This window comes from Mugil cephalus, chromosome 15 (assembly GCF_022458985.1).
Source record: "Mugil cephalus isolate CIBA_MC_2020 chromosome 15, CIBA_Mcephalus_1.1, whole genome shotgun sequence".
Classification (NCBI taxonomy): Eukaryota; Metazoa; Chordata; class Actinopteri; order Mugiliformes; family Mugilidae; genus Mugil; species Mugil cephalus.
The window spans coordinates 8,411,197-8,436,382 of NC_061784.1; the positions used below are offsets into that span (position 1 = coordinate 8,411,197).

General features: G+C 41.2%; 1 protein-coding gene across 5 annotated transcripts; it reads left to right on the forward strand.

The window, feature by feature from the left end:
* Window positions 1-457: 457 nt before the first annotated feature.
* On the forward strand, window positions 458-23,893 carry gdpd5a (glycerophosphodiester phosphodiesterase domain containing 5a). 5 transcript variants are annotated; one of them, XM_047608100.1, is made up of 17 exons: window positions 458-772; window positions 6,947-7,120; window positions 12,530-12,633; window positions 12,955-13,048; window positions 13,129-13,188; window positions 13,292-13,390; window positions 14,314-14,407; window positions 14,774-14,919; window positions 15,842-15,924; window positions 16,323-16,473; window positions 16,730-16,960; window positions 17,354-17,499; window positions 19,509-19,656; window positions 20,011-20,093; window positions 21,196-21,210; window positions 21,425-21,630; window positions 22,033-23,893. In XM_047608100.1, the coding sequence occupies exons 2-16, from the start codon at window positions 7,004-7,006 to the stop codon at window positions 21,585-21,587; spliced, it is 1,734 nt and encodes a 577-aa protein (XP_047464056.1). In that variant the 5' UTR covers window positions 458-772; window positions 6,947-7,003; the 3' UTR covers window positions 21,588-21,630; window positions 22,033-23,893. The 5 variants fall into 5 exon arrangements, with proteins under 5 accessions (XP_047464056.1, XP_047464052.1, XP_047464054.1 ...); XM_047608096.1 differs by having other exon boundaries at window positions 21,425-21,537; XM_047608098.1 differs by having other exon boundaries at window positions 16,730-16,951; window positions 21,425-21,537.
* Window positions 23,894-25,186: the final 1,293 nt, after the last annotated feature.

Consider the following 25,186-nt stretch of genomic DNA (forward strand, 5'->3'; position numbering starts at 1 on the left):
ATTTTTTTTTATTTGTTTCAGCGTAATTATTTCAGACAATTCACACTAGCAACTGTAGATTGTAGTAATAAAAATGTATGCGTAAAACAAACAATTCAAACAAAAAAAAAGCCTTGACTGATTGCAGACTATTTGACTATGCATTGATTGTCTGTCAATCTTTTTATATACATATAAATACAATAAAAGTTAGAATGCTATCAAACAATTCAATACAATTTATGAACATTTAAAATTATTTGTAATAATAATAAATAATATATTCTATAATCACTTCTGTCTCAAAATTGTACTGATTCTCAGGTCCATTTACCTGAGACTTTAAAAAATAAATAAATAAATAGCAATTTCAACAAGTCATTCCCTCTGTGCCTCTCCACTCAGACACGGGGACGTCTGTGTGTTTGTGTTTCTTGCAGCTCGTGGCTCCTCCCACAGCGGGATTACAGTTTGTAACTGTGCCGTGAAAGCTGGTGGAGGTGCGCCTTTATTCAAGGAGAATCGCTCCTATGATTTAACAGGAGGCTCGTTGTTTCCTGGCGCCGGCGCAGCGTCCCAGCAAGTCTGCGCTGTTTCAGTCCGTGTGAGGGGGGTAGGCTGATGTGCGCCTGTTGTCACGGCCGCTCCAACTAACTTTAAAGTGTCGCACGAATTCCTAAACTGCGTTGGAGACCGCGTTATGTCAACATCCATGGAAATAGCAGATTAGCAGAGTGCGTCTGGCTGGGTTTTCTGCAGTGTCCGTGGCAAAAAAGACTGTAGTGGAGGTGAGGTAAGTGTTTATGCGCACTTTATCGGATTATCTTCGTATAATCTGAGGCACTGTCCCTCGGCCAGTAGTGTGTGTGTTGTGTGATCAGCTGGGGCGTGCTGTCCTCACTAGAGTTCAATCAGATCTCTTTATTTCTTCTAGAAATTACAGACTATTAATAATGAGATGGAAAATATCTGCTTGGCAGCAACTGAGAAATTGCAGCAACAGTTGTTCAGTGGTGTTGTATTGGTACAGAGACAAAGTCAATACACGGACGTACAGTGAATTCAAATTTTATGGACTAGTCTGTGTCCAAATAAACGTTTTGATAATTGAATCATCACATTTAGTCACCGGTCCATTGACCTGGACAACTGTTGCAGAGACTAAACAACACACTTGAAGGCGTCTCTCTTTCTCACATTTGTCTTATCTTTTAAAAAATAATGTGATCAGTTGATTCAAAACCTATTCAAGAGAGAAATCAATTTTGAAAATCATTATAAATTGTGTCTCAAATGTAGACTTCAGCCAAATGCTGCAAACATTTAGCTGAACTCTTCCTGTTATGTTCTACTAATGCTGTTTTTACGTAATGATTGACAGCAAACCATGTATAGTTTAGTATAGTATGTCTTCACCAAGGGTTTAGGAAACATTTAGAGCTTTATCTGATGATACACTGTTTTACAACGTCATCGTCCTAAATCAAGCTTTAATTACATTGCTCTGTCTGACTTTCTTTCTTCTCTAAAATTCAATTAGTGCAAAGACTTATCAGACCACACATTTTCATCTCCATCTGTATCTCTGCCTTCCTGCAGCTCCACTTCCATTATCTGCCAGCCCTAAATCTCCTCTAATGAATCAGAGACTGCCAAGTGGAACTGTAATAAGGCCTCGCTTTAACTCAGGGAGCCCTCTCTAAAGTCTACGGAGCACCCGGTGGTTCCAGGTTGATAACAAAAGCAAGCGTTTGGTCAAGTCATTGGCTTAAGGAGCAGCTTTGTTTCCAGGCCGGGCCCTCCCGCTCCTCGCTGTGTGTGGTTAATGAGCACTAATGGAAACTATTTTTGGCTAAATCCACTGAAAGATTAAGGATATTATTAATGTATGCGTATATAAATTTCATGATGGAGTGAACAATGGAATCTTGGAAAGAGGCGACAATGACCGAGATAAAAGGCTAATAACAGACGGATATGGTGGAGGCTCTGTGCCAGTTGGTTTTCTGAGACTTAGTGGATTATCACATTTTTATTCAATAAGCGCAGACTTCTAACAACATTATTAGCAGGTTACTTCCAGAAGTGAGTAATAAAGTCCTCTGAGGTAAATTGCAGGTTCATGAGAGGAAACCGGCCTAAAGCCAGACTGATTGAGAAGATAGCTAAAGGAGCACAGGAAAGAAGGGAATATCTCCTTGTGAAAGGCGCAGGCTGTAAACACATGTAAAATGAGCAGCTCCCAGGCTTGTCCTAAAAAATATGGGCAGCATGCTGTATGTAACAGAAGCTGAAAGACACAAAAGAAAATGCATTAAACATTGATAGCACGTTAGACCTGAGAGTCCAATCGACAGTACAGTTCTTGCTGCTTTAAGTGCAACAGATATAATGCTGCTGACTCATTGCAGCCCATGTACTGCTGCAAAACAATCCTAAACTATGCTGAATCCCTAAGAAATAAATCAACTAGTGGAGGGGTCTTTCATTTTTCAGGCCAAAGACCCCATGCTGTTGGAGAGTGTATGTGTACCTACAACTATGTGTTTTATATTAAACTTGGCCTAGTGCTATTTATTATCATTCTGCATCCAATATTTATCTATTCAAATAATAAGATTAGGAATAAGATTAGGATAAGAATAAGATTTTGTGACTCCCCTACAATGTCTCCACGGACCCTCTAGTGGCCACGGACCCCCCGTTGAAGACCTATAAACTGGTGAAAAGCATGTCTTCATCAGGACATTCACTAAGTCAAATGTGTTAGAATATATTATTCTTAAGTGTCCGTTTTACAACAGCTTTGTTCCAACAAATACAGAAAGCTATATGACTTTGATGAAGGTTTAATTTACATATATTGGGTAAATTAATGGAACTTGTATTATAGCGGCATTTTAAACAATTGACAAATTACAAACTTATATCTAACTGTATGCTTGTTGTTCTGAAAGGTGAACCTTTGCCCTGATCTGGTCTACACTCTGGGACTGTTTTTGTTTGACTGCATCCGTCCTTGTTTCACTTATGACCAATAGCCCTACTGCCCCATACTGCCACCACCCTCAAGTAAAGTTCTCAGAGCCCTTGACCACCTTCTTGCAGACTATCGCGCACCTTTTACTCAGAATTCGTAAAGTGTTGCTGAGTTGGTCAAACAGCCAACTCCAGGTCCCAACGGTTGCAGATGTATCCTGTTTAACAGTTATTAAAGCCACTGTGCAAGGTTGGTCATTACGGGTTATTTAGGTTAAAAAGGTTGTGAGTTTAATTTGTTAAAAATTAAAATAGGCCAAAACAACTATAGACTGTGGAAATATTTTTTCATTTTCATTGCAAAGAATTCAGACATCGCCCAGTGAGAGATGAGTGTTCCTGACTTGTCTGGTCCTAATTTACCTCGTGATAACTGCAGCTCTGCAGTCACAGCACCATGGTGACACACAGAGAGACAATGGGCCAACCTGGGTGGAATAAGGCCGGTGTGATTTCAGCTCCAGTTGGCCCTTGTTTGAGGATGGGCTCTGGATGTGAATGCTGGTGCTCTGCCAGGCTCTCTGAATCCAGAAGAAACTTCCCTCACACCAGAGAGTTCTCGTATAATAACCAGTCACCAGTAAATCCTAGACACGCATGGCTGAATGATAGACGGTAGGCAACACCAGACTATGGATGTTGTAAAGTAAATTTGGCCATTTCTGTTTAAGAAGAAATCTGTAAATCAGGGATCTTCAACATTTTTCAGGTGTGCGCCTGGGATTTCACCTGGGATTTCACCTGGGGACTGAAGAGGCTATCGGCCAATTGTGGGGAACCCGACAGAGTCAGCATGTAAAATGCAGCCTCGTGATTGGCTCAGCAGCGATAGGGGCGGGGCCTACAGTGCACAGGCGCACTGTTCAGATGGCTCCTGTATCTGTAGCTGAATGACTGAAGTGTTGACTGAAAGATACCATTTATCCCTTTACTAAAATAACTTGGATTCATGTCAATCTGTATTTAAAGAAATTTTTAATTCATGTAGGAAAACTGTGGGTGAAAATTAAAAAAATATTTAAAAATGGTCTAATCAACTGTCTAATCGTAATGGCCATTGTCAAAATTGTCATTATTATTATTATGTGAAATTTCTTTTGATAACTTGATAAAAAACAAAACAAAAAAACAGTATGAGTCAAGTCTAGATTGCTGATTTGAAGTAACATCTGTTCATCCACCTTTAGATCTTTAAATTATACGTTAGTTTCAGCTATTTGTATTTGTTCCTTGTTTAGCTGGATTGAAGTAGCCCTGGCATAGCCAGAGGATACAGAGGAAAAAGATACCTCTTCAAACAAGGGGTTATACAAATGATCCATCCTTGTATAGAGGCCGCCCAAATGATTTGAGCATAATCACTGACTGGCCCGGCAGATCTTTGCTGGATCATAATCAGTTCTCAACGGAGTGACTCCTGATCAATTTCACAAAAGATGTTCTGGGGCAAGTTGGTCTGACTTCCAGGTTAGTGTTAGATTAAAACAGAATATCTTTGTTCATCAGCAAACATTACCACTGCAAACATGAACATTGAAAACATTGTCATCCTGAGCCTATTAGCATGGTGATGTTAAGCTATACTTACACACGGCAGCTAGACTCACAGAATCTATTTGTGATTCTTTCATCAATTATCTTTGCGCCTCTTAAAGTCTTGTGGTACAGAGACATGGAGCTGAACACGGATACAGCCAGACACAGATTTACCCTATTCCCATCCCATGTTTGTAATTTCTCTTCTTAGAGATAAGGACAAAGGAGCAGTTTGGTCTGCTAAACATTGTTGACCAGGAAAGAGGTCTTTATCTGGAGGGGAAATTGCCGTTTATTATCACCTCGTATCAGTAAAAGATAAGAGAATAAAATGAAACAAAATGCGTTCTGTTTTCAAACTAGCTTGGTTTTGAGGGAATGAGATTGATTTTTCTTTTTAGATCTCACCCTCACAGCTTGGTCAAAAGGGTTTAGGGTTTTTATGGAGGGAGACACAGTGAGGGCCACATCACTAAGTGGCTCAGTTTTATAGCTCGAGTGAGAATCATGGGTGGCCACTTACGGTGTCACCGCTGCTCTATCAAAGTTGTAGTCTTATTAAAATGAATAAGAAGGCCCCATGTTGTGATGCAGTGCTACTGTATTCCCAGAGGTGTCTGCAAATCACTGCGGTGACACTTGCAACAGCCCATCAATAGGATTTAATGGTGATCTTCGAGGCACTCTATTCCCAAGCCGTTTCCAGGAAAGTGACCAAATCCCTCCAGTGGTGTTCCTCTCTAAGACAGCTCCTTCTCTTAGCATCACCCAAGGGAATCGTGACTCTATGTGCTCTATTTTCAGATCCACTCTTGGCTTGCTTTCAGATTATATAGAAGAAGTGAGCTATGCATCTGCTGTTAGAACGACGAGACCGGTATGAAAGCCAAATAAGAGTGTACAGGCAATCACGGTGAAAGGAAATATTAGTCTGCTGGGCCTAATACTGCTTGCCATCCTTTTTTTTTTTTTACGGCGTTTATATTCCCAAACTTTGTAGGTTCAGCAGGTCGCAGGGCTCTGCTTGTCAAAGACCTGTTTGTGACACAGTGGTCGACATTATAGCACCCATGATCATACATACAGTGTATGTACACAACCGAGGACTGGGAGAAGTTGATGTTTTGAAAGGACCTATGTGCTCACATTGAGTGCTGCAATTTGGCTTATGCTTTGTTGGGAAGGTTACATTTAAAATATAATAGTTTACAGGCTACTTGTTACATTGAAACAAAAAAAAATAAACCATTTTAGTCACTTTATCTTAGTAATGTAACTTGTCAGCAAATAATTAACTCATATACCATTTTAGTTGCTAACATGCTAACATTTGCTAATCAGAAATAAACACAAAGTACAGGGTAATATTATCACTACCAGTTCTGAATGGGTTCACAAGTTGAACCAGCACAGACCTGATGCTAGAAGCATCCCAGAACTAGGACTTACATCGAGGGAGGTAGGTAAGATGAGTTCACTTATCATCCGATTATGTAGACCATTCACACAGTCAAGGATGTCAACTTCGATGCGCTACTGAGAAAGGTCAGGGGATGACCACAGTCTTTAGATTTCATCCACTGGGAACCATGAACAACTGTGTCCATCTACTTGAAGCTATTTTAAGGAATAAATGAAACCAGAGGAAAAGGCAGAGGATCAACAAAGTAATTAGAGTGTGTCCACCAGGGACCTAGAATATCTGTGGCAAATGCCGCAGTAATCTATGCAGTACTTGTTGAGCTATCCACTCCGAAGTACAAATGTCAATTTGTCAATTGTACTATTGCAAATACAAGGAGATTTGTCCCCTGGAGACCATGGAATATATGACCCTGGCATCCAAAATATGCAGTAATATAACTCCATCTACAAATTACTCCATGCAGGAATAATCTGTAAATGCAGGCCTTACTACGCCGTCTCCTCCAGGGAGACATGAAAATCAACACTTTTTAAACTGGCATCAAGGCAACGAGCTTTCCTCTGAGGTAGAACAATGCCTCCTTTTAACTCTTAATCCCAGATATCTGACTTGTTAAAGCATCACTTTGTGCCCGTAGATAGATCTTACGAACCCACTGATTTCTGTTTGTCTGTTTTCCACAACCATGAATCCTCATTTAGGTGAAGGGTGACTGAGTGACTGGAAAACGTACCATGTTATTATGTCTGTCATAAACAAGCCTCACTGCGGAATAGTGTGTTGAGACTCCAAACAGGGCCCAGGGCTGTCAACAACATATTAATATTGTTGTGAAAACACACCGTGACATTGTGACGTGACAGGGCGTGTTGATGAAAATTCTAATTGTAGCCTACTGCGTGTGAAACAGCTGAGCTAATTAATTGGACGTTTGTCTTGTTTAGTAACACCTTGGTCTGCTTTCAGGTTCTCAGTCCTGTGTGGGATGTTAATGGACTGGTGGCGCGTTGAGGCTGAAGGAGCATGGTGAAACACCAACCCTTACAGGTCTATGAGAAGCAGGTCTTTGTGTCCTTTGTCACTGGGATCTATGGTTGCCGCTGGAAACGCTACCAGCGTTCCCAAGACGACAGCTCCAGGGTAAGATAACACCCCAGATCTTGAAGTTACTAGACTGTTACTAGAACAATCAGACAAATTCATGTATCCTTTTAACACTGCACTGTACACGAGTTGTGTTTGAGTAAATACTGCATGCAATATGTAATTTTCTTCTGATTTCATAGATTAAAATCATTATAGGATTCAACCAACACAGCCATGTCCAAACAATCGACTCAATGGTGTTCACTGTGTATTTACAATTAACAATATGTTACATATACATATTACAACCTGAATTTTGTGATAGAAACTTCAGAGTCTTGTCTTTCAAAAGAGACCAAGACCATGCGTGACCGCCAAAATGTTCATGAGCAGCATTCAATTTACGTTAAATAGGCTTTTGCAAAACGGCTGGAATGGTAAGAAGGTATTCTTTCATTCGTCCTATATTATGATTATGAAGCTACATTGAGGCGGGACAGTAGTGATATGCTGAGTGCTGAATTTTAGTTCTAAAAACTACTTACTGGCATCTTACTTACTGTACTTACTTACTGCATGTTGTGCAGGAAAAGGGGTCAAATATTGTTTGAACTATGAGTTTTTGAGGATATTAAAATAGTAACGTCTGCAAGAACCAGTAGCCAGTGATATAATAAAAAAAACAATAAGTAATACATATGCTCAATGTGTGTAGACATTTATGCAGTTTTTTCTTGCGTGACAGACATTTTAACCACTGAGTTTCAGACATGTTTCAATTCTCTTAATCAATATAAAGCATTTGCTTATTAAGTGTTTTGACAGGAATATTATTAAAAAAGACACTCAAAAATAATGGATTATTGAATTCATCATAGATGTTTGGAGCACAGCATATCCATAATACACAATCAGTCAACCCTACTGCTACTGCAATAATAAAAATGGAAGATACACCAAACTACAGATGGTTGTAATAATCACAACACTGACAAACTAAGAGAGGTGTAGTATGCATGTGCTGTGCCAGTAGATCCCTAACCCAACAAAAGACTTAACAGCAATTCTTATCTTTACAATCGTCATATGCATAGATCCAATATAGATATGAAGAGTCTGTGTCCAGGTCTGCTATACATAGCATGCACGGAGCAAAATACAGGCTGATAATGACACAACACAGTCCTGCCGACACTGCACTGAAACCCGAGCTCACCTCAGGGGTAAATGAGCTATTTTCCATTTTGTGATTGCGAAGGCCAAAAAAGTAGGTCAGGCTTTGTGAAAAGGACACAACAGCAACCTAATGTGCAGCGAACATCCAGTGATTGCAGTGTAGTGTCATAATTGTACCCTGTTCATCCACGCTTTTACCAGCTATTGTTAACACAGTGTTTGGCAGCGCCGCATGTGCTTTCCGTGTCTTCTGGGAACTGACCTATGTTCATGCGAGGTAAAGTTCAAACATATGATTCTGTGCAAATATACCACCTTTACTGGAAAGGAGAGTAGATGGTGTTGTCAGGGATGTTGCAGTCTAGACTGGTATGCATCTCTGGGTGTGGCCCTACTGAAAAGATTTCCAAGGCTTGTAGTGTAGTGCTGTGTTGTATATACTGTACACTTGTATACAAGTTGTTATGACAATGAGAGTTCATAGTGATGGTGTGTTGTGCAGGGCTTAACAGCTTGAATGGGTTGAACACAAGAATTCAACTTAATATTATAGACCCCTTCATGGCCTACGTCACAGTGACGCCACAATGTTAGCTGGAGGCAGAACAGAGGGAGGCTTGATCACTTTCAACCATGACAACAACGGGTACTTCCTATCAGGTCAGATTAATGTGTAATGCATCGTCAGTTTCAGCCTGGATAATGTTATGGGTTAGACTAAACTGTGACGGAAATTATGTTTAGTTAATCATTATTTGGGGGATTCTTGTTACATGTTAATGCTAATGCAAACCTCAAGGTAACGCAGCGTTACTTGTGTGTTTCAGGGGAGTCCAAGCACAAGTTGTATTTGCTACTTTACCCTCCACAGTGGTTCCACTTTCTTCTTGTAATATCTTTGTTGGAGAGGCTTCACTTAATAAAGACAGACCAGACTTCGTCCCCTCTGTGTCCTCCTTCGGTCAAATCGTCCATGCAGTGAGTGAGTGTAGGAGTCGCTGACTGTAGTCCCATCAGTCAACTTTTTAAAGTAACGCTTTAGGCCTCGGGGAGTGAGTATATTTTCTGAAATATGCGTTTTCCTCGTCCATTCCTGCCAAAACAGTCCATTGAAATATGCTAATCGCCGTTTACAGGCTGTAGCGTTTGAGGTGTGTTGCATCCAGTTAAGCCCCGCCCCTCAAAAAACATCACATTGTTTACAAACTGTGAAAGGGTCTAAATGTTCTTAAAAGCGTACAACCTGAACTTTTCTTTAGCTCCTCATCATTTTTGTCAGGTATCTAATTGATAAGCAACATTTAGTATATTTGAACTTTGTATAATTTTGTTAATTACAAAGGCTTAAAACTAATCCATTAAACGTTGATGTCATTCTTGAGGGACTTCTAGACCAGGCCCTAGTAACCGTGGACAACAATCTTCACAATAAAGCGATTAATGGAAGAAGTGCAGAGTTGGGATGTGTAAAGCGGAGCCAGACACCCAGCTGCGTTGGATACCCTGTGGGCAGCCACGGCTCCTGCTGCTGGATGTCTTCTTTATCACAAAGAGCCAGCGGCTCGGTCATAAATTAGTCCATTTACCGAATGATGTGCTGACCGGGAGGAAAATATATGAGCCCACAGATGCCTCTCCTCCATGTCTGTCTCATTTAAAAAGTTTCGTGAAGTCACACCCGCGGTGCTGGAACATAATCAGAAAGGCTTGTTGTCTTTTTACTCCTCAGCACAGAGATGTTTTTTTTAGGGAATCAGAGTTTTGATTCATGATAATCAGTATTTGGAGCGTTGCTTCTGTTACTTAGTGTGAGTAGTCATAATGCCACACATTAAAGCTGGATCAAATGACTTTACTGAAGATTAAAGGTGTCGGCTTAGTGATGAACCCGCCGAGAATTATCCCCCGACATAACAGTTTTCTTCAACTCTGCAAAGAGGTTTCAGCTTGTAGCGTTCTTTTAGCTCAGTCTCAGTGTTGCCATCGGCCTCATTTTAAAACTCACATGTCTCTGCTCTCAGTGACAAAGCTTTTAAACGCACTGACAGTACCAATGCATAACCAGAGCATTGCTATCATTTGGTGACGCACCAGTTTCCTTTTCCTTTTTTGTCCCGAATGCACTCATTTTGCTCATTTCGCTTCGTCATGTGCACTTGCCTCATGCTCTGTTGACCCTGACCTTGTCTGGTACAGGTCGGTCTGTCCAGCATGTATCAGCGGAGAAATGAGGGAGGTTTGAAGTCAGCACAAAAATTAAGATTTATGAGCACCGTCACAAGTTGAGTACTCCCAGTTCTAAATGGAGTCGTGGAGAAAGCAGCAGCTGCCACAAGGTTCCCTTGAAAATGAATTGCACTGCGCAGTTAAAGGGGCCTTGATAAAGGATGGCAGATGTCGCTTTAATCTCTCTTACTGAAAATCAATAAGCAGCTTTTTGGATAATATTCTTAGTGATACTGATGATTTTGAACAAGTTTTAGGAATTAGGTTGACATATAACCAGATGTCATATTCAAGAAAATGGATCCAAGTACAAAAGAGAACTCTGAAAGGCTTGTCTTCAGCACAGTTTTCTTCAGCAAGGAGATTTTCTCAGCCAGGGATTACTTCACTTGTTAGTCGCAACCCCACTGGTGACCCCCTGCCTGAAAATGGAATTCTAATCTGATACACAACTGGTCTCTGGAGGCAGTAACGAGGGAGAATTACGATACACACATAAAAGGAGAAAATGTCTAGTGGTTTTCATTGTTTGACGTTTGCCAGGCAATGTAATTAATTTCAGTGCATGTGTTCCTCTTTAATGCGAGACCAGCCGAGCTCTCAATGCAGGAAATGTCCAAAAATTAAAATGAATCATGGCAGAATTTTAGAAGGTGTTTGGACATGGAATTTTGAATTAGTCCACGAGGTACATACTGTATTTCTGTGAACAACTGTGGAGTCCATAGAGGTGACTCCCACCCAGGACACAATTTCCTCCGGTGTGAAAGGAATATTGACAACGTGACACTAGCTCAGAGCCTCACAGCTATTTACCTCCAGCTGCAATGAGCTCCAAGAAGCTGCTAAACCAATTAAAAACTGTCTCAGTCACTTGTCATATTTCCACATCTACTGTCGTCTTTTCACTGAGCACATCCGGTTAGAAGTTAGATACTCCCTAATTTATATATATGACCTGACCCCTCATCTTCCGGCCAAAAGTCAAATGTCTCACAAGCTGTTTGATGTGGGCTCCACGGGTTCGTCAGTGCAGCCATTTGCTCTTTACTTGCGCTCATATCTAATTATCTCCCAGTGTCTTACATAAGCTGCTGGAAATGGTGAGTCCAGGCGCGGCGTGGTGCAAATCTGATCAATGCTCAACAGGGATCTGTTGACTGGCCTATCATTCTCTACACCTCCCCTCACATGGTGTTAGCTCTTAATCCTGTTAACTACTGAAGGAAGAGTCCTTGAGCACTGCACACGCCATATCCTCCATACCTTTGTCCCACATGTCTGAACAGAAACTCCTCTATTTGTGGAGTTGTCTGTTGAGCTGCTCCATGTGCAAATGTGAAAAAAGTGTATAAAGATAAATAACAACACCTTGTATCAAATGGTCCTGTTTTGGTCTCAATCAACTCCTCCTGGAAATATCCTTCTCTTTAGCTGATCAGTTCTTTGCTCTTACCTATACAGAGACCTTTGCTATCTGCTTCTGTGCAGGACAAGCCAGGGCTGGAAAGTTACAAAGTGTAGTAGACACAAATCCTCATAATATCTGGTATGGGTTGGTGGTTATGGTGTTTTAAGGGTTTTGCAGTTCTAAGCTAGCAGATTGAGGAGTCTGGTGTCAGAATAGTAACTAAACAAAAGAGAGAAATTCCATGTCAGGCTACTCCTCTACATGTAGGAGGTACTACTGAGGTTATTACTCAGGTTTGGAACCAGATACTTTTTCACAAAATACATATAATAAAACAAGATCTGAAATGACTGGTCACTTAACAGGAAAAAAAAATGTCAAGGTACCATTTATTCCATTTATATGGATCCCCATTTCCTACATTACACGTACATTAATTGACTCATCAAATAAAACAGTGACATCAGTAATAATCATATTGATCTGTGATCTATGCATGATGACAATAATCTAATGATTTGTGGTGTAGCGGTTCAGTACTTGTTCCTGATTATACTAGCATTTTAATGTTTTTTTTTTCTTTACTTGATTACATAAAAGTTGTCTTGTCTCAGTTGAACAACATCAATTTTTTGTGCTGTTCTTTGCAGTGGGAGTGTGCATGGTTCATCATCCTGTGCAGTTCTTTCCTCCTGCTTCTCTTTTGGGCCTACTTCTGGTTGGTGGCTCAAAATGATTTCAACGACTTCAACTGGTGAGTGTCATCATTGTGTGACTTTAGTAATTAGCGCAAAGCCGTTTGTGACTGACATGTTTGATATTGATGGAGATAGTTTCAGATGAGGTCACGAACAGTGGGCGGGGTGACCTTAGCCCAGCACGACAGCAACACCATCCCCATACGAATGCCTCAAGTACTAATTGCGTGGCATAAGTTACACACTTGATGTAGAGATGTCTTCATTGTGTTTAGTCTTATGTTGGACCACATTTTTGGAGGAGTATTGTGCATTGCATAAACGGACATTAAAAACCACTGGAACTTGATCTTGACCCTTGTCGATTGCTTCTCCAGGTTGGTGTACAACCGCTCCGGAGAATGGAGGGATGAGACGATCCCCATCCTCGCGTCCACCACCGTGGGATTCAGCTACATCACTTTCTTATTGGTGCGTATTTTTCAGATCCCCACAAGCAGCAAGCGCTTTTTGTTTGAGATGCAACTCACCCAATCTTGTTTCTTTTTCAGATTTTAGCTCTTTTCCATATATCTCTGGGGCAGCAGCTGAATCTCTACTGGGTTCACAAGGTGTTGTGGAGCAGCAGCTTTAATTAATTTCTTGCATTTTTTTTTGTACACACACACACTTTTGAAATCAACTGTGAGTTCATTGTGCGTCTCGTCTCCACAGATTGGGGTGCTGGCCACGCTGCTCACCACTATCTCTGGCGTCGTCTCGGTTGATGACATTTGGGGAAATGAGTGGGACATCCTGCTTGTGTCTTTGCAGGTCGGTGTACATTCGGAGTCACTGTGCCATGAACTTACTGTGGGTTTCGCTTTTGATCTTAGGTTACTTCTCTAAAGTCTCACTAAAACTATATACAATTTATACTATTTATACTAAGTATAGTATAGTTCCTTTTTCGCAGCAGTTTCCCTAAAGACACAACAGTTTTGAGATAGAGAGGTGTATGTTCTATTACAGTCTAAGGAATTTTTTTTTAAAGTTCTTTGGGAACACATTGGGACAAATTTGGACATTTCTTTTGACTTTGGAATTAGGTTGAAGGGTTTATTAAAAATGAAGCAAATACTAGCTACCAGTTATCTAAAGTTAGCACAGGAATATAGAGTCAGTGCTCCAAGTAAAGAAATAAATCCTGAACTGCCACTATCACTCTGAACATTTAAACTTCTGTACTACCGTGTCCGCATAGTCCTGTTCCACCTCTAAAATGCTACAGTCGCTGACTGGTCAGCTGTGTTGAGTTTGTTTGTGTAATCCAAACAATAGTAAGTGAAACTGAGCAGCTCAACTGTTAGCATAAATTTTGCTTTAATAGACGGATTTGATCTGTTTTGCATAGAACCAAACCAGTTGTTAGTTACTTTGTTACTGATTATTTTTATGCTCCAGATTCTTGTGTAAATCTTTGAAAAAAAAAAAAAGTCCCATAAGAAGTTTCTGTACACAGAATTTCTTCTGCTCTTGCGTGCTGCATGGTGTCGGATGTCCTATGTTGTACTTAAAATGTGAAGGCTTAAATTAGGCCATTCAGTTTTTCTGAAAGAGAACAAACATCACTATTAGTGATATTGTTCAGTAGCCACATCAGTTCCTGTCAGTGCTGCGCTCTGCTCATCAGAGCTAAACGTACTACTCCTTGTTTCTGGTAAATCCAGCTTTCTATATTTGTCTTTTGTTGCCAGTCCACAGCACCTTTCCTGCACATTGGAGCCCTGGCAACAGTCACAGCTATCAGCTGGTTGGTAGCTGGATATGTGGTGCGCAGAGAGAGATCCAGTAAGTGTCATCTTGTATTTTCAAGAATAGATTCCTTGGCCTTGCTTGTGGCTATTTCTGCCTTTGATGTCTTCCCGGTTCAAGGTGCCTCCGTGCATTTACTGCATAAAACATATCCCAGATGCTGCGTGGAACAGTATACATGTTTAACCACATATATTCCCCCCTTAATTGATTTTCCAGTGCTTTCCTGTAATTGTCTGAATTTTCCGGCATTAGTGGATTGTTTACCCTTTGAAGAACCCTCTGACACTCCAGAGAAATTACCAGCCGGCAAAGATAACGAGGGCTTGTCACGCTGAGTAGGTGAAATGAATTGAAGGTGAATAAAGTGCCTCATAAAACCTACCTTGTACTCTCTCTTAGATATCCAGATGATGGTGTTGGCGATGTACATTGTAATCCTCCTGGCTCTCTGTTTGGCACCACTCACATTCACCTGTCCCTGCATCATGGACCGGCACAGCCTCAAACCACCGCCGGGCGTCATCGGCCGTCGAGGCGCGCCGATGGTGAGTAGAATCGCTCCAGTGTTTGATGTGCATCTCTGTGGACCTCACGGGTGCTCTCTCTGGTGTTCTGCATAAGATCTAACAGAGGACGCAAGAATGTAATTTATTCTTCATTGTGTCTGCGGTGATTTTGTGTGTTAGCATAGAATGCCACCAGATCAGTTTGTGTACCATTTGTGTTTGTATTTGTGTGCCGGGTACAGTTTTATAGCTACAGCGCACAGGCCTACACTATTGTTGTATTCAGTGAGCATGAAAGTCGGTCTAAACATTTTCACATCTGGGCCAAACAAATACTGTTCCAGATGACTAGCGAATGCACTGTGTTGTTCGGAGCAGTGTTTTCCTGTCCTCCGAAGGCGCACACACACATACTTACACAATCACGTGGACACACTAGGATGGCTTTCACCTCTCTGTGCTGTACCAGAGCAGCATGTATGTTTTAGATGGATCAATATACATTTAAAATCAGTCCCTCCTAAGTGAGTAGAAGAAGCTGTGATCCTTTAAGTCAATACTTATTGGTGCATTGCTTACGTGTGCGCTAACCTCTGTCTATGTAAATAAATTAATTAAAAGTTTAATCCATGTGCAGCTAAGCTAAGCTAGCTTCCTTTATATATTGTTTTTGATGTACTGCATTAAACATAACTAATGTTAAACATAATTCATTAACATAAAACAGAATGGCCCAATCTCAGTTTTAATCAGCCATGTTTTTGCTTTGTAAGGCAATGTGGTGTTGTAGTCTAATTGAAGCTATGCTATTGTTGTTATTGCATATCTTTCATAACTAAATACCAAAGCCTGATGGGTGGATCTGTGGGCAAAGTCATAAACATTCTCTCATACTCTCAACATGTCCTCTAGATGTCTGTTTTCTACACACAGTGACTGACTGTCTGTCTCTTTGCTCTAGCTGGCTCCAGAAAACACCATGGTGTCCTTTAACAGAGCCCTGCAGCACGGAGCCAGCTCCCTGGAGGCCGACGTCACCATCAGGTTATTAATCAAACCTTAATAATGTTCTAATCCTGGGCTATTCATATTTCATGGATTCAGTGGTGGGCGCTGAAGTTCCACATTTAGATTCCAGCTGAGACAGAAGTCATTTGGTGGAAATGGTTCGATCTAATGAGGGAGATGCAGAGATTCCGTGTTAATGACACACAACAGCCAAGAGATAATTGTCCATACCAGCAGGTGGCAGCAGTTTGAGTTACTCATTAATAAAAGGGAAAGCCGATTGCAAACACAAACACTGCACATTGCTGGCCACTGCTGACTTATGCTTATCAGTTGTTCTACAGATGTGTCTTATGTTTTAAATTTAGACTTTCTACTTGTAGAATTACTGTATAAACTTAATCACCATTGATTTACTGTTTTGCCTCTCCTAGTGTGGACGGGGTTCCTTTCCTCATGCGAGACCGAACCCTGAGACGGACCACGGATGTCAGTAAGGTTTTTCCAGGCAGACAGTATGAAGACGCCTCCTTCTTCAACTGGACAGAGATACGCTCCCTGAACGCAGGCCAGTGGTTTTTGGAGGTACAGAAATCTAACTCACCTCAAAATACCCCAACACCCATCAGCCAACAAATACATGCATTCTCCTCTTGAGTGGCACAAATTTCACACACATACGTGACCTAAAACTTAGAAATGTAGGTGTTTGCAGTGTGGTGTTTTGTGTTCAGTATCACAAGACCAAAAGACAAAGGAAAATTGAATTTCTGTGTAGAGAAAAGGACACAGTGTGTGTTACATGTCAGTACACATTCCTGTTGCTTTCCTTTGCTTCCAGAGTGACCCCTACTGGACAGTAGAAACCCTGACAGCAAAGGAGCGGAGCAGAATAGGCAACCAGACGGTTTGTGGTCTGATGGAGATGCTTCGTCTGGCGGCCAGGACCAACAGCTCTGCCCTGCTCAACATCCGCAAGCCTCCACCAGAGCACCCGCGCTACCGGAGCTGGTTCATGGACACTCTGTGGGCTGTGCAGAAGGCAGGGATTTCCCAGAAGAGGGTGAGGACTGTAGGTCCCTTTAAAAAATTATTTTCTAGCAGATTGAAGGTGCTGCTTGTAGTAGTTTTACCCTTGAAATTACTTCTAAACTATTGTCGTGCCAATGTATAAATGAATTCACTTCAGCCATTGTGAAGAATATTCTGGGCTTAATTTTGTCAGTCCTTAGTAACATATAGGAACAGCAACTAAAACGAGAAGAAAAAACAACCCAAAAAATAATTTGGGGTGAGACTATCATTTTTACCATAATCACTGTCTGTGCATGTATCATGGCTCATTAACCAATATCATATGTGACCTACAAATAGCACCTTCATACGTAATTATGCAACTTGACATGAAGTGTATAACGCATTTGGTCTGATTAGGGTCTTTCCATGTCAAATGTGTTTGTGCCAGGTGACGTGGACCCCAGACACGGACAGGGGGAGGGTGCGAGGGCTTCAGCAGACCACGAATGAGAAGCTGTCGGTGGAAGAGATGAGGCAGAGGGGAATCACAAGCCTGACTCTCCACTACAGCAAGGCCAGTTACAAAGATATACAGTAAGCGCAAGAAACTACACTGCTGAAGAGTTTTTTTTTTTGTTGTTTTTTTTTATCTGGTTGGATTAGCATCTGCGAAAAGCGTGAAACAGACCACGGCTCCAAAACCCAAGCAAGGCCCGGAAAGCATAAAGTTAACAACAAACAATCACTGCCTGCCTTATTTGATTATTTACTAATCTGCTACAAGTTATTACCATACAAAAGGTTTTGGCCGTAGTCTTGATCAGCAGAATTTAAGTATTTCCACCATTTATTAGAGCTGTCAGTAGATTAAAATATTAAATCCAATTAATCACATGATTTCTGGTTAAAATAATGTTGTAATTCGGGGAACCATAATGCCTGTTCTGCAGTTTACACACCGTTACTTCTACTACTGCTTTCATTTGAATCACTTCCTGATTTCCCAAAAGTTTGGGCCGAGGTCGTAAAAAGCAGAACTTGTGTGCATTAATCATGTGCTGTTTGAATGAATAATGCCATAATGCATTATTAATGCAGCCCTACTATAAATACATCTAACAGTCTGCATACAATATTAGAAAGCAGTGAATCTCTCAATGTCAAAGATAGTCTTGCTTGTATTGTTGAACCAGTCCGTCATGGAAAACCGGAAAATTGAAACACAAACAGTAACTTGTATTTGCTAATATTTTTTCTCTACAAGAACAGACTGACCAACTAATCAGCACAGCTCTAGAGTGGTACTGTTGTGTGTTGTGGGGTCATTAGGGGCACCAACAACAAAGTTTTGCCACTGAGCCCCTCAGGAGGTTAATTCAGACATGCCTGTGGGGGGCAGCTTAAAGGCCCAGATGGTCTCTACACCACTGAATATTCATCACTAAATCAACATAACTGTCCATACACTCATCCAATAATCTACCTCAGGAATATATTGGTGTGATTTGATCAGATTTATGATTTATGACTATGTTGGAAACTTCCACAGCTACCTCTGATTTAAATGGTGTTTTCCACAATGAGTGGTGCAACATGTGATATCACCTTGTCCAAAGCTGCTCTACGTCAAGACGGAACTAATGAGAAAACCAGACTTAAAATGAAAACTTATAAAATAGCCATAGATAATAATGTTAGATGACAGTGGGGTTCAGTTAGAAGTTCCATCGCTCACTGGAACAAAATTATGGAGAAACAAGGCCTTTAAGGAACATTATGATATGTACAGATTATATTCAAGATTCAAGATCACTTTATTGATCCCCACAGAGAAATTGTTTTGTCCAAGAGTCCAAGAGAGTATATGTGCATTCACAAGATTCACTGCATATCTGCACCTCAAAAATGAAGCCAAAGCCATTAGAGCTCCCCCTGGTGAGTGGCTGCAGTATAGGTCATAAGCTCCACCTCCTCCTAAAACACATGTTATGTTCCATATTTTTGTCATTTTAGGTAGATAATGTGCCGTTGTTGCACATTCAAGTGTGTATGTTTTGGATAAGTTTCATTTTAATTAGTGATTTAATATAGAAACAGGATGTGACATTATGGTGACTACCAGTTGCCATGCCGACGGCTCCGTAAAAGCAGCCAATGTGGGACCGAGACAGTTGAAAACCAAATAAATAAGTACGGCGGATAATCCAACTTTTCCTTGTAACTGGTGGAGGTAGAGCTGAGCACAGAATGAAATAAACAGAAATGTGAATGAATCTGCAGGAAATGTGGGCGGGGCATCGGTATCGCAGCTCCGCGTGGCTCCAATCTCAAAAGACAGTGCTGCACAGACTCTGACCCCAAACTCACAAGATGGCGCCACCTGCATCCCCGGGAAGATAGCATCAGTTTGGCCAATGCAAGAAAGTGTCCATATTTATACAGTCTATGATTCACAATAAGACAGATTATGTCAGAAATATACAATTAAACCTGTATGCTTGTTGCATCTTAAGTGCAATTTCCCAGTGCTGTAACAATAGAGTAACTAAGTGAAAGGAAGCAGACTTTATTGTCAGTGTTGACGTGTGTTTTCCTTCCCTCAGAGAGTATGTGGCCAATAACGTGAGCCTGACCGTCTACCCAGTGAACGAGCCCTGGCTGTACTCCATTCTGTGGTGTAGCGGGGTGCCTTCTGTGTCCTCCGATGCCCCCCAAGTCCTCCGAAAGGTGCCTTACCCCATCTGGCTCATGGTAAACAGCTCTCCGCTCCCCTTCTCTCATCTGGCACCGCACACACACCCACACAAACAGACAAGGTCGCGCAGTGAGACTGGAGGACAGCAGGAGAGAGGACAGAGACTGACGAGAGGCCCAGCAAGACTCGAGGGCAAGGACGCGGAGAAATGTGAGGGAGCTCAGCGGCAGACTGTAGCTCAGCGTGGCGTTAGGGAACAACAGGACCCTGGGAAAGAGCCTGAGACGCAGATCTGAAGTAAAAAAAAGCAGCTGTCCAGGCAGTGTCACAGCTTTAGGGAACGGGAGTGTTTGTGGTGACCTCCAGTGGTGCCAGGTGGAAACTGCTCATCTTTTTCTCTTGTCTTGCAGAGCCAGAACGCTTACAACTTCATCTGGATCACGTCAGATCTAGTCTCCCTCGCCGTAGTCATAGGAATTTTCTGTTTCCAGAAGTAAGTACAAATTGGATTTTGAAACGTGACTTAACTCAGCCTCACACAGCCATAGCGGAAGCCCCCGGAATTTAAATATTAGTATAAATCTATGCCTTTATATGGCTTATATATATTCGAAATGAGCATCATATATTTTAGTATGAAGTAGCTACATTAAAAAGAAGTAATAATAATGATAGAACAGGGGTTTATATGTGTTCTAGTACATGATTATTATCATTTTGCATTCAAATAATACACAGGCTCAAATATTTTTATATTTATTTTTTTATTTTTATTTTTTTTGAACATACATACATGCATGGGATTTCATCTGGGGACTGAATAGGCTCTTTAAATTTGTGGGGGGAAATTTAAAAGAATATATGAAAAGTGTCTGACCTGTTGAAGAACTATGTAATAGAATATTGTGTTATGAATAAAAGACAGGTCTGGAAATAGGAAATAAGAAAATGAAGTTTCCCTAAACTATTAATTTAATTATTAGTTTAATTACTTTAGACTTTTCTAGAGACAAGTCACAGCCCATGAAATAAAAATAAAACAAAAGGGACAGTTTTGTTGTCAGGGTTGTGGATAGTTAAAGGGTCAGTTCACCCAAATATAGCCTCCAATAGAAGGAAAAAAAAGAGCTAGGTATCCCCGATCATTGAGGGAAATCTGCTCAACAAGAGGCAGGTGGTGTTTTTATTTCTATTTGGGTAAACTGTCCTAATCCTAATTGTCATAATAATTTTTTTTGTCATTCAGGTGAATTGTAGTATGCTAAATATTCTGCGCCAGTACAGCAAATGTTGTCATAACGCTCATTTGGGTCAAAGGTAGCCTGAGCATGTGCCTATTATCATAGTGCCACATGTAGTTATAACATGGCCCTATCCAGTCTGCTGCTTCTACACTGACTGTTCATTCTGCTCTTTTCTTTCTTTTCTTTTCTCCTCCTGTCTGTTGTCTTCTCGGTGTCCTCGTGTTTCTCATGTCCTCTGCAACCTCTCGCCGTCTCCCCGTCCTTTCTTCCTCCTCTGACATTCTTACTTTGTCTTGTGCTCTGCCTGATCTGCATGCAACCTTCCTCCGCTGCCCCCCTGGCATCTGTCAGCTATCATATGATCAGGTAACTGCTGCGTCTGCCTTGGCCTTTGTTCTGCCTCCTTGTCTGTCCTCCTTGTGCTTTTTGTCTCTGCACAGTACCCCTAGTCCGATCCCTCCCCTCCGTTCTCTGTGGGCGTTTTCCTCCTCTCTGCCGGTGTGTTATCTGATGTTCACCACTGTCGCCAAATTGAAAGGCGTGATGAGCAGCTGTAATGTGTCCGCGTGTGCTGTGACAGGTGGAAGATGAGCGGGCTGCAGAACTACAACCCGGAGCAGATCATGCTGAGTGCCGTGACGCGGCGGACCAGCAGGGACGTCAACATCATGAAGGAGAAGCTCATATTCTCAGGTGCGGCTTTTGGAGCAGTCGCGCGTGGAAATGCAAAGCAGTGGTTGTGACTGGACAAATGAATGACGAATCCTGCGTAGCATGCAGTTATTAGTAAGTTTGTGTTGGGACAAATAACTGCTCTAACACTGTTGCCCGTGGATCCATCTGCACATATTCATGTTCATCTAACAATCCAGGCTAGCAGGGTCCTTGTTTACTGGTACACTTTGCAAATCTAATGAACTGAACCGAGGTCATTTGCATCTGTTGTTGTTGTTGTAAAAGCTCCACTTAAATGAAAACAGATGCAAATGGCCTTTTGCCTAGAAAACGTGAATAGTGTAGTAACGCGAAAAAAGCCATGTGCTTTGTCCACACCTATGTAAATCTGCGGGAGTTGGAAACAAAGCTGCTGTATAAAAAGGCTCCCATCCGGCTAAATCGACAACCTCTTGCTACAATGTAAAACAGGTAAACCCTCCTCAGTGATTTTTCTGTTGCTCTTTTTTTCAGAACTTAACAATGGGCTCGGCAGTACGGAGGAGCTCTCTCTGTATCCTGAGAACGGTTACGCAATATACTCTCACGGAGGCCTCGGCCGCTGAGCAAAACACGCCCCACAGCTGGAAAATCTTGGGTGTCAGTACGTCTGTGAATGTTCTCAGCCGTCCGGGTCACGGTGTATCCCGAGAACAAGCTGAAACGAGGGCGGCCGGACTTGTACGGAGTCTACAAGTCCTACGTGTCTAGTTGTTGTTGTTTCAGCTTGTTTTTTGGACTGGGATATCAGTTTGACTTTTGAGCTTGGTCAATGATTCAAATCTTGTTAGACGACGCTGAGAACACACTAGTGACACAGATCTGTTGGTCAACTTTGTCTCACAGTGATAATTATGTGTCTAAATTAGACTACTGGCGATTACGTGTTCTACTGTGTGGCCTATTGCTTTATTTTTTTTTTTTTTTTTACACTGGGCAGAAGTCTCTCATCATGTGACATGTGAAACTTGGTAAAAAGTTTTTTTTTAAAATACAGTATGCACCGATCAGCCGCAACATTATGACCACGGGCAGGAGAAGTGAATAACATTGACCATCTTGTGGTGTGTCACTTAGACCACCCACAACCCCACCCCATAGTACTGACTCACACAAAAATGGTTTAAGAACAAAAAACAAAAAAAAACATGGACAACAACAGCACAGTGTGTTGATCTGGCCTCCAAATTCACTAGATCCCAAACATAACAAGTGTCTGGGCAGAGGCTCCTCCTCTCAACGCATAGCACCCAAAGGTCCCCACTAACAACAATGTGTTACCAGACACCACAGGACACCCTCAGAAGACCCATTCCCATTCTCCGATGAGTCACTACCGCTTTGGAGGCACAAGGGAGACCAACACAGTATTAGGTCACAATGTTATGCCTGATCGGTGTATTTTTGTATTTTTTTATTCTCAGTAAGACTGACAGCAGTCTAAGGCGCATTTATCTTTAAAGCCGTAATTAGTTTACTCATTAGAATAATGTTGAGCTAAAATGAGAATGTCAAAGTCATTACTGGAGACACATAGTTGGTATGTGCCTGTTGTGTTATCACTGAAGGGGTTTTTTTAGAGTCTGATGGGAACTGGACTAGAAAGTGGAAGTGCAAATTTAGTTTTTATGTTTGAAACACAGTTTAAAGAATAACAAAAAAAAAAAACTTTGGGCCAAAACGCCGCGTGAGTTCAACAAGACAACATAATATATCATATATCATATTTGCTCTGCTCACATGAGTGACCTCAAAAAAGTTATCTGAGCTAGTGAAACTGTACTTCACTGTTGTTTTATAAGTGAGGAAACACGCTGTGTTCTGTGTTATAAACTGATGTAAATACGAGTTATTTTACAAGTTTTTATTTGTTTCCCCTCTGAGAGGATTTTCAGTGGTTTGGATATGGATATGAAATGTATATTTTATGTTTGCATTTATTATCATTACGTCCTCTTTTTAAGTGTGACAGACAGATTAGGGCATGTGTGAACGTTTCATGGAATGAGGCATTTTTGGGAGGTTTGTGTAAGTATATTATTTTAGGGGTTGTAATCTTTTTTTCCTGCCTCTTCTCTGCCATGCCACGACTGTTTCACTTCATAGTCACATTAATTGTTACAACTTTCACATGGCTGCCTTTTGGTTAAATTGATGAGCTTGTAGAAAATCGTAGAATTTATTAGTCATTCAGATTTATAGCAGGGGTACAAGTTTCAAGTTTCATCTACATTTGTAGCTGCAGACATGTTGACTGTGATGATTTCTTCTTTTTTGTGTGTGTAAAAATTTGTAACAAAAGATTTGAAAGTATTAAAAGTTGAAAGAAAACTTGCTCCATAGTATAGTGTCTGCATTTTAGGGAAAAAAGTTTTATCCAGAGTGAAATGGAGTGAATGGTTGGATGGAGACCTTCCTGACCCCTACACAACGTATTATTCACTCTGATTTTGATTGAAGTATCTTAGCAGCGATAATGTAATCCCATTATCCTTAATGACGATAATGACTTTAACTAGACAATGTGTGTGCTGCATTGGTGTATGACCCCAGACCAAAACATCCAAGAAAGCCACAGAAGAAGAAGGTAAACAGAGCTGGTAGAAGAACCACCTGACAGATAATGCGCTCTTATCTGCACCATAAGTAGCACACACAATACATACGAGATTAAAAAAGGTGAACTATTACCCATCTGGTTCTTGTTTGAAATGTCGGTCTGCCTCATGAAAAACTTCAGGTGTTGATTATATGACGTAATAGGTAAACTGAAAAGGGGGGCTTATTAACCCGCTGAAAAGACACATATCGCCACCTAGTGTGGAGGAGGAGGACATGTTACCGCACTCAGAAAGTTGAATTTTGAGCATAGCTCGATTAAGCTGTGCATGCATCATCAGGTCCAATACATGAAAAGCCAGACTTTAAAGGGTCATACTTCCTCTGTTTTCCGCTCACCACAGACTCTGTGTCCTCTCTCACTTTCACCTGAAGTAGCCTACTAAAAATGGATCCATTTTGCCCCTCGCATGCACTGTGGTTAGCTAACCAGATGTTTACACTTTTTTTTTCAGGTTTATTTTTTTCTCACAACACACTTCCTCTGAAGTCCTCTGGTGATCCTAGGGCATCCTGCATCCTACCCTCTTAATATCCAATCCAAAATCATTCCTAATTCATTACATTGATGTTAATTACAGGTATTTGATTGTGAGAAGTTACGCCCTTAAGGTCGTGCTCATATCCAATCCTGACCCTATGCAGACCCCCATCTCTGCAACTGATTGTTTTGGATCAATGAAGGTGGAAAAAATCAAGGAAAAGTTAACTGAGGAGGTTTGGAGATACAAACGTTTGTACGATTTGTCTTTGGAAAAATTAAAGTTTCAGTTGCTATTGTTGAAAGTGACGCAAGAAGTAGAAACAAAAATTAACCCGACTTACCCAATGCACCGCAAGCCAGACTGATGAACACACAAGTATAAATGGCTCACACTGGAGTGAGGCTGCGTACGTAGGTTACAGCATCCACGTCCCACAGAGGCATAAACCATGCTGAACTTAAGTTTAAATGACTTTGGGAGACGAGTAACTTAGCCAAACAAGTAAGAGGACTTGGAGATGGTCT